A 9,963-nucleotide genomic window follows, 5' to 3' on the forward strand; every position below is an offset into this window, starting at 1 on the left:
CACGCCCTCCACTCCCTCTCAAATTCATAGCTTCTTTTTCCTTGACTGTCATTGTTTTACACACTCACACACGCACCCACGTAAATTCAACCTGCTAAGTCAGTTGACTGTTTTTATTTGCTTGTATGTACTTTTGCAGGGACTGCCCTCCTAGTACTGACTAATCAGGGGGGTCATCCTGAGGAAAACTGATTCTCCCTCCCTCTGCAGTTGTCAATTGCCTATCATGAAGCAATTTCTCCCATGAGATTTTCCTATCCATATCGACACGTCAGCTGGGGGTGAAGTGCACACTTTCGTCAATGAAGCAAAGACCAATGAATGGACATGTGTTTCAACAGAGAACATTGGAGACAAGCTCAAAGGTCCTCAAAGCAAAGGAGTACAGTAAGAAAACGAAGTATGACTAGAGCATTTCCATTTCCTTGGCTCTAAATTTGATGCTATAATCTTAACTTTTAATAAAACGCCCAAGTGTTATGGGAAAACTGAGAAGGATAATACAGAACAGCTAAATGTGTTGGAATTTTTTTTCATAATAAAATTTTTTATTTAGGTTTGGTCAGTACAAGTGAGATACAGTGGAGTCACAGGGCAATATGCATTAACAGGACACAACAGTTCATAAAAACTTAGTAACTATGCACACAGATTTCTTAACCATTCAGTCACCTAAAGATGCACGCACAGATGTATGGTGGAAAAACTTTATCTGACACTGAAACTACTATAGGACTCCAAGTCCAACTTTTTAGTGATAAAAAGTACTGTACTGGGCAACCTTAGCAGTCATAAACCCACATCTACTCTAACAAGTCTGAATGGTGCATAAGTATATAACAGCATGAGTAAGAGTGCCCTTACACAGCACAGGTTCTAGATAGACACAGATTTATACAGACATCATCGTTATAGATTCCCGTTTACAATTTCACATTAACTCATATAAAAATAACTTGACCCTACACAAAATGTTCTTTTAGCAACGTTCAAAGTAATTAACTGTTATGATGTTCAAAGTGGCAGAGGTATTGAAGCACTAAAAAAGAAAAACAAAACAAAGCAAAAAAGAACCAAACAGGAAACACACCCACAAAAAGGCAAATTGTGACAAAAGTATGCATTAATTTTTGACAGTATCCTCTCCCAAATTAAATGACACTGTGTAAAAATTTGCTGGAAAAATATTACAAAACTGAACCCTGTACAGTTACACTTGAGTCCAAGTCATTCTGAATATGGCGGGAAACCACAGTTCGATTACCTTTCCCACTCACTGCTTTCTCCTCTTGAGGGTAGGGACTGGAGTCTGTGTCATTTGAGTGAAGTGTGAGAGAGTTTTCACTGCCTGTGGGAGAGTCTACACTTTCATACCCTGCACTGAGTGGGTTTATATAACTACTCCCTCCTCTGCCAGTTCTCTCCTCTGAGCTGTTGGAGGCCTTATAACCTTCCCTGAAAAAGAAAGAAAGTCATCCTCAGTTGTGTTCCCTCCCTATGAAATCCAGACCCAGACGTCCGCTGGCAGGAGGAGCTGCCATTACTTGGTCCGTTTGCCAGAGGACTGCAGTCTTTGCTTGTGGCCTGTGCCTGATCTACAGGTTCAGAAGATGTAGTCCTGCTGATACTTGGGGCTGAAGCTTGAGACTGCTACTGCTGGTACTGCGCCAACTGCTGTTGTGTCTCCTTCAACTGTTGCTGAAGAACTAGAATGGTGCTCTGCATACCCTCTACTTCTTCGTCAAGTTGAATGATGAAGTCATTCAGCTCATCCTGACTGTTTTTAACCTTCTCACTGTGCTTCATGCTGTGCAGTACGGCCCTGGGACAGCTGCCTTGTAAGCTCTTGATTCTCCTGGATAAGCATTTGACACTTCACCATTAACTTTTTGCCTGTTTGGAATTGATTTGAACGATTAAGAGAACTTAAGCCACCCTTGTTTAAAACTGCACTTAAACACTGGGACAAGCTGGAACATTTATCTTCTATTCATCTCAGACTCCATTATCACCAGGTGGAAATTCAAACTGGTGACTTATAGATGAAAATAAATTCACCTCCAGGCTTGGATGGATGCATGAAGATGATAATGCCTCGTTTATCTAAATGAGCGTGTGAGTCTGCTAGAATCATCACTATACCTTTCTCCAATTCACACCAAGTCTCACTTGGGCCAGCCCAGAGTTCCAACACATTATTTCCCCCATCGTCTGGCAGGAACCTTGTGAGACTGTCCCACATTATGGTCTACTGCAATATCCTGGGGCCAAATGCCAAGTTTCCTTGTCTTTTATACCACCTGGAATAAAGTCCTTTCAACAAGACAGCCTTTTCCTTCACTTTGAAGAGCACAGAATAATTTTTCCAAAGTGTTGATCTGCTCTCCACAGCCCCCCAAAGTAAAATATTAAAGAATACAACAAAATTATCAGAGTATTCCTTGAATAAAAAAACACAACTATTTCAAGGCACATTTCATTTAATATCAAGAATTCGATACAAAAGGCCCAAATACAAATGAAGGTTCCATTATGTAATAGAGAGCTCAGAGCTAATGGATAAATATATGCACTACCTGTACTGGTAGTTATGACTTGATTGTCTCACAGCTTATTAGAAGTTGGTTCTTAGCATGTAAATCCTTTAACGGTAAAATTCTCCGCATTTGAGTTTTGACCCAGTAGTTCAACAATCATGAAGTCCACAGTCTTATTGGCATAACTGATGTACAGTGTCTCTAAGTCACTATGCTCAAGGTTAAGAGCGATGCATATTCCACTTTTACATTTTACTGGAATTTTACACGTTCAATTCATGATTTAAAACCTCCAAACTGTCTGAAGACACGGTGTGCCACAAACTTAAGACTTCTGTTTTCCCCTCTCTTTTCTTAAACAGAAACATTTCTCAAGTGTCTACATGTTCTAGAAGGGGAATTTTTCAAAGGTGGCCTCTTCTTCGGAATAGTCCAACGGCATCAGGCTCTGAAGCAAGGGGAAGAGAAAAGCTAAAACACAAGGTTCATCTGGTAAGTTTTACATTAACCATTACAAGCTGGACAGTATAAGAATATGGCTGTTTTGGCTCAAAAAGTCTCAGTCTTGGTGTGGAAATGAGTCCTTGGCTGTCCCACCACAGCTTTCTCGAGGTGGGACTGTCATGTCAGGGAAGTCTTGACTGGGGAATATGATGTTTACCTATCAGGCGTAAACTTCCAGGCACTCAGTCCATTTGGGGCTTGTTCCAGCTTGTCTTAGTCTGTTCCAGTTCACCTTTCATTTTTAGGAAAAAGAAGTTGATCGCTGGGTCTACCATCGTCGATCGCAGTTGGGCAACACTCGGCTGCTGGACTTGCTTGAGGTACTGGATTTGAGTAGTACACTCTTGTATCTCCTGTTCCTTGGTTGCTAATCGCATGACAAGAATGTTTTCCCTGCGTGCAGACTCCTGCTGTTGCTGCTTTAGTTTTTCTTCAGATTCCCTTAAGCCAGTCACATCGTTTGAATTAAGGTCTGTGTACCTTCCCTCCAAAGCTTGAACGTATGCTTCCTATTGTTTCCATCTTAGAATCAACTCATCCCATGCCATAACTTTGAAATCTGTTTCGCTCAAACGGACCTTTTTTTTTGTTTTGTTTTTTTGTTTTTTTGTTTTTTTTGTTTTTTGAGACAGGGTTTCTCTGTGTAGCTTTGCGCCTTTTTAGGAAGAGGTTCTTTGTTGGTCATCTTGCACCCTTTCCAGCCAGAGGCTGCGCGGGCCACATAGGCCGAGGCAGCCTCCGTCAAGACTTCCCTGACATGACAGTCCCACCTCGAGAAAGCTGTGGTGGGACAGCCAAGGACTCATTTCCACACCAAGACTGAGACTTTTTGAGCCAAAACAGCCATATTCTTATACTGTCCAGCTTGTAATGGTTAGCCTTCATTTGCGGGTCTCGCAGCCACAAAATGGCGCTGAAGGAGGAAAGCAGGCCCCGCCGACGGCCCCCACGTGTTGGAATTTTAAGAGAAGTTCAAAGTAATCTTCCACATTTAAGAAGATGAAAGTAATACATGTACCTTAGAGATTTTATTTGCACTTTTGTAACCCACTTATGGCACAGAAGAAAGGAAGGGTCTCAGAGAATTTGTCCACAGCCACGACTAACCTTAGGATTTACATGAGAGGAATTTCATGCAGCCAAGTAAGGAATGGAAGGAGAGAGGGAAAATATTTTAAGGGAAATGGGAAAAAAGTAGGGTTAACGTTACATATTTTCTTTGTGGAAACTTCTGTTCACTGGGGAAAAAATGCCTTGCACCTATTAGCATTCAGACAGAGCCACTGAAAAACACTTCCCCCATAGTAAGAGGAAGCCAAATGTCATCCTGAGCCTGGCAGCAACAGAGCAGCCTTGCGATAACCTTGGAGTAGACAAGGGCTTAAGGTAAAAAGGTAGTAGTCAAAGTGGGAAGAGCGGCCCTCTGAGAACTCCAACACAGGAGCCCGCCTCTGAACGTCAGCGGCCCTAGATCTAGAACTGGGATTTCCATACTCTCTCTCTATCTAGGCCAGTGGCTCTCAACCTTCCCAATGCTGCGACCCTTTAATCCAGTTCCTGGAGTTGTGGTGACCCCAACCATAAAGTTATTTTTGTTGCTACTTCCTAACTGTAATTTTGCTACTGTTATGAATGGTGTGTTTTCTGATGGTCTTAGATGACCCCTGTGAAAGGGTCATTCAACCCCCAAAGGGGTCGTGACCCACAGGTTGGGAACCACTGATCTATGCCCCCTTTTCCTGGTGAGTTTGTCCAGACCTCATCACCATGCCATATGCCTATTTGAAAATCTGACTTGACTCCTAGTAGAGAGGAAGTCTTGTTCATTTTTCTAGCCTTCTATACTAAATTTTTACTTTTATATATAACAAAAACACCAGTGTTTACTCAATCCTCCCTCTGGGCGTTCCCATTACAAATATCCCCAAGCCATCAAGTCAGGGGCTCAAAGCCAAACCTTGGAACCAAGACGATTCTGTCATTTTTATGTCATTACTGATGTGTCCAAACCCATCTAAAAGATCCATGATGTCATTTCTTCAGCTACACTGCAATGCAAACCATATCCCTCTCTCGCCTGGTCTAGATACAATGTCTCTTCCATTCATTGAGATTGTCAACTTGAATGTGTGGCGAGAAGTCTAGGAAGTTGATGAAGCACAGTTCTGGGTATGGATGTGAAATTGTTTCTAAAAAGGGTTGGTGTGAGGGCCAGCAACCTGAGCGGGAAAGCTCTGCCAGGAATTAGAGGCAACACCACCAAGTAGGCTGGAACTCTACGTGAGACAAAAAAAGCAGAAGAGAGGGAAAAATCACATGGATGGACAGACTCCACTCTTTCAGAGAGGGGATTGTTTGCTTTCTAACGCCACAACCAAAAGCAAGTCGGAGGAGAAAGGGTTTATTCATTCTTACAACTACCAGGTCCTAGTCTGTCTAAGGGAAGTCAGGGCAGGAACTGAAGCAGAGGCCATGGGGGAACACTGCTTTTTGGCTTGTTCCCCATGGCTTGCTCAGCCTGCTTTTTTTATTTTTACATCCCAACCTCAGTTTCCCTGCATCCTCTCCTCCCAGTCCCTCCCCCCACCTTCCCTCTGACCATCCCCCATCCACTCCTCCTCTGTTTCTGTTAAGAAATGGACAGGCCTCCCATCAACACAGCATGGCATATCAAGTTGCAGTAAGACTAAGCACCTCCTCTTGTATTAAGGCTGGGCAAGGAGACCCAGGATGAGGAGTAGGGTCCCAAAAGTCAGCAGAAGAGTCAGAGACAGCCCCTGCTCCCACTGTTAGGAGTCCTGCAAGTAGACCAAGCTACACAACTGTCACCTCTATGGAAAGGGCCTAGGTCGGTCTCACACAGGCTCCCTGGCTGTCAATTCAGTCTCTGTGAATGCCTATGAGCCCAGGTTAGTTGATTCTGGGGGTTTTCTTGTGGCATCCTTGGCCCCTCTGGCCTCTACAATCCTTCCTCCCTCTTTTCAGCATGATTCCCTGAGCAGGGCCTAAAATTTGACTATGGGTCTCTGCATCTGTTTCAACCAGTTGCTGGATGAAGCCTCTCTGATGACTATTGAGTTAGGGACCAATCTATGAGTATAGCAGAATACAGTTGGGCATCACTACATTGACATTTTTTTACAGTCATGTTTAGTTCTATCCTAGGTCTCTGGGCCATCCAGCCTCTGTGTCCTAGCACTCCAGGAAGTGTCAGGGATGGACTCACTCTAGTGGCATGGGTCTCAGACTGTACCAACCCAGCCACATAACCTTCGGCCTACAGGCTGTCCGGCCTATGTGATGTGCCAGGGTAAGGATGACACAGAGATTGTGGGAGTGGTCAGCCTGCTTTTTTATACCAGTCTCCCCATCTGCCCATGGGTGGCACTAACCACAGTTGGCTACTGTGGTTAGATCCTACCACATCTAACATTAAACCAGAAAGTGCCCCCACATACTTGCCTACAGGCCAATCTGATGACGACATTTTCTCAACTGGGGTGGTTCTGTGTTCCCAGGTGAACCTGGCTTGTGTCAAGTTGACAGGAAATTACCCAGAACAGAGATATTTATTATTTTATTATTGTTGTTGCTGCTGCTATTGCTGCTTCCATAGCCTGTGGGCATTTATCTCCGCCTTTTAATTCCAATTTATACCTGGGAGGCTTTCAAATCTTTAGCACTGGTCCCAGTTGCTCCGTTAGTTTTCTAGACCTTAGGCTCCCAAATTCTTGAGCTGAGCAGCTTCTCTTCCCCTTAGATCTCTAGCCTGAAGATGGCCATTGCAGCGATCCCCAGCCTCTGCCCATAGAAGCAAAGCTAACAAATCCACTATTATACATACACATTCTCTCAGGTCTGTCCTGACAGGTTTGTAACTGATTACCCACCTTCAATGTTCCCCCATGTTTCCATATTACTATATTATTCAAAGCAGCCTGAGTCACTCAGGGGGTTAATTTTTTATTTTCAATACCACAAATATGGATACCTCTGGGGACCTCAGGTATTTTAGCCCTTCTGTGGAGGTCGTATTTTGTGGTATCAGGTCACTTCAAGGGAAGAGAGATGTTATTTGGAAATAACAGAAATAAAAGTATTATGAAAGGACTGTGTGTGCACCCGCTGGTGACACTGTGGTTATGAGGAAGCCAGGTTAAGGTTCACTCAATTCTATTAGCTCTGCCACCCAGGCAGGGTGCTCTAATCACAACTTCTGGGTCTCTCTCTCTCTCTCTCTCTCTCTCTCTCTCTCTCTCTCTCTCTCTCTCTCTCTCTCTTTCTCTTTCTCCCTAGAATCAAGAAACCTAATGTTTGTATATGTTATTGTATGAAAAGTCTTCAGGTGAAGTTGAAGGTCCCCGTTTTTAGTTTATGGTAGTGATAGAGATGAACTTGAGGGGCTCATAGGCCAACTAAACACTATAATTAATAATACCTGAAGTCTAACATCCTGTCTTTTCTTCTTCTTCTTTCTTCTTCTTCTCGCAAACATCCCAACCAGAGCCTCCCCTCCCCTCTATTGCTCCTAATTTCCCCTCCCTCCCCTCTCTCCCAGATCCACTGCTTATTTACCCCCCGCCCCACCTCTGCTCGGCTTGGAGCTCAGATGCACCATGTGCTTACACTTACTAAGCACAGCTGCCAGGGTTTCCGGCCACCCACCCCATCACACCCCATCATCCCTAACCACCTATGCTCACAGGGTTTATAAAAGAAGGTGGTCTCTGGGGGCCCTTGGATCACCTTTCCCCTCCACCCTTTGGAGATTTTGAGCTGTAAGAGGATGGGCCAGGGGTGTGAGAAGGGAATCCTGGATAGACATTTTAGACCTGCAAAGGGATAAGCCTTTATTCTTTTAAAGTAAGTAAACATAAGCAAACCAGACACTTTAATTTGACTGAGATCAAGTAACTTTATTGGAAACAATGGTAAAGGGGAAAGGAAAAAGGAGTGAACTTGCTGCAAGGGCAATGTGGCATCCAGTCTGGTAGCCTGGAGAAGAATGCAGGGCTGTGAAGACAGTCCAGCTCAGTACTCTTTATTGATGTCAGCCAGGGTAAGTTTCCCAAGTAGATACTCAACCGTGCGATCTTCTGGAGAGCCCATCTGGCGCATGTTGGTCACGTAGCGGCTCATCTCCTTGAGGACTTCAACTTGCTTGTTCAAAAAGTTCTTCTCCAGGAAGTCACACAGATGGGCATCACTTTTGCTAGTGGCTAGCTGGTGCAGGGCCACGAGGCTTTGGTTGAGGGTCAGCTCCAGTTGAAAGGCACGCTCCATGGCTGGAAAGACGCCAACCCAGTCGTCCCGGTCTGGCTTGCTGACAGTGCGGAGAAAGATGCGGCCACCACGCTGGTTTTGCAGTGCCAGGAACATCTCAGCATGCGCAGTGCACTCGTGCGACTTGTTCAGGAAGAAGCTTGTCAAGTTCCCCAGAGCCACATCTTCACGGTCAAAGTAGAAGGCCATGGACAGGTAGACGTAGGACGCATAGAGTTGCTCTTGAACATGGCTGTTGACAGCGGTCTCGCAGTCGCGGTGGTAGTTCTGCCTCACTTGAGACGCTGGAAAGACCATAGGTGGTGTCGTAAACAACAACGGATACAAAGCCCTGGTTCTTGAGAAGCGAAGTGGGCAGCGGTGGCGTTGACGGTGGCGAGACCGTCGCAGAAAGCCCATCGTGGGCAATAGGTCAACCCAGCAGCTTGGGCTCCTGGCTGAGCTAGTCGTGGAAGCACGAAGTGTATAATGGAGATTCAGATCCGTTAAAAGCCGTTAGAACGTGAGTCTGAATGAAGTTCTATAGCAACCCATGTGACTTCATTGATCATCTAACATACAGCGTTTTGAAAAGTTTTAATAAGTACATTTTAATAAATCACCCAATTTCTTTAATCAAGCTATGTGAATATTGTTTAAATGTGATTGTTTCATTAATGCAGTGCTTTTCATGGTCCCAGCAGTTATGTGTAATATAAAGTTTTAGTTCAGTGACAGCTCTCCTCAGTGACTTCAGCGTACATACAGATGACATTCTTCAGTGAGGAGTCACAAGTTGAGTCCAGGGGTCATAGCCTGGTAGATAATCAATGGATTCCATCAGCTCTCTGAGTGACTGCTCTAACTGGCCTCTCTGCATATTTCAGCTTTGCAGTAGCCTAGGCAGCATCCAGGGCCCTGCTCTGTTTCTTGCATACATGTCTGTTCCCCCAGAACTAGATACATTCGTGTATCAAGATTGCCTCTTTCTACTTTACCGATGTAATTTTTTCTGTGTATTGTGGTGTCAGAGTGTTCTCAGGGGATATACATGGTGTGCTTTCAGGTGGACTGAGGACTACTCCACTGGCCAAAGCTGGGGCCTATCTAACCCTTTGCTTAAAATTGTGTGATATTTTGGCTTTTCTTTTGATTCACAGTGATTTCATTATAGTTTCGGGAAACAAAAAGAGCCCACAGTGCTGCAATTTATTGCCCTCACTCCACAGGAATGGGAAACTCCACAGGGTTAGGAAACTACACGGGCATGGGAAACTACACAGGCCTGGAAAAAGGTCGATACAAAGATGAGGAAAACAGAGTCTTGTGTTTGGAGAATTAGAGACACTTATTAATCTCATAGTCAGTCCAGAAATCTTGGTTATTGTTTGATTTCATTGTCACTCAGCTTTCTACTGAGGTATTTTTCACTCTCTAAATTAATCAGTCTAAAGACATACTCTATTTCTGTCCTTTAAAGAGTCCCAGCATTTTCTGCTTTGCTACCTGTACCTTCTCAAGTTGTTTGTTTGTTTGTTTGTTTGTTTTATTTCCAGAGCTGAGGATCGAACCCAGGGCCTTGTACTTGCTAGGCAAGTGCTCTACCACTGAGCTAAGTCCCCATCCTTCTCAAGTTTGTATGTGTAATAGGTGTGTTTTT

The 9,963-nt window shown here is 44.2% G+C and overlaps 1 protein-coding gene and 1 pseudogene across 1 annotated transcript; both read right to left on the reverse strand.

The window, feature by feature from the left end:
* Nucleotides 1-1,088: 1,088 nt before the first annotated feature.
* On the reverse strand, nt 1,089-3,726 carry LOC128114370 (pre-mRNA-splicing regulator WTAP-like; annotated as a pseudogene).
* Nucleotides 3,727-8,072: 4,346 nt separating this feature from the next.
* LOC128113625 (ferritin heavy chain-like) lies at nt 8,073-8,621 on the reverse strand. The gene has a single exon (XM_052743445.1). It carries the CDS (start codon nt 8,619-8,621, stop codon nt 8,073-8,075), a length of 549 nt encoding a protein of 182 aa, XP_052599405.1.
* Between the last annotated feature and the right edge of the window lie 1,342 nt (nt 8,622-9,963).

The sequence above is a fragment of the Peromyscus californicus genome, unplaced genomic scaffold (genome assembly GCF_007827085.1).
Source record: "Peromyscus californicus insignis strain IS unplaced genomic scaffold, ASM782708v3 Scaffold_10__1_contigs__length_136768540, whole genome shotgun sequence".
In the NCBI taxonomy this organism is placed as follows: domain Eukaryota; kingdom Metazoa; phylum Chordata; class Mammalia; order Rodentia; family Cricetidae; genus Peromyscus; species Peromyscus californicus.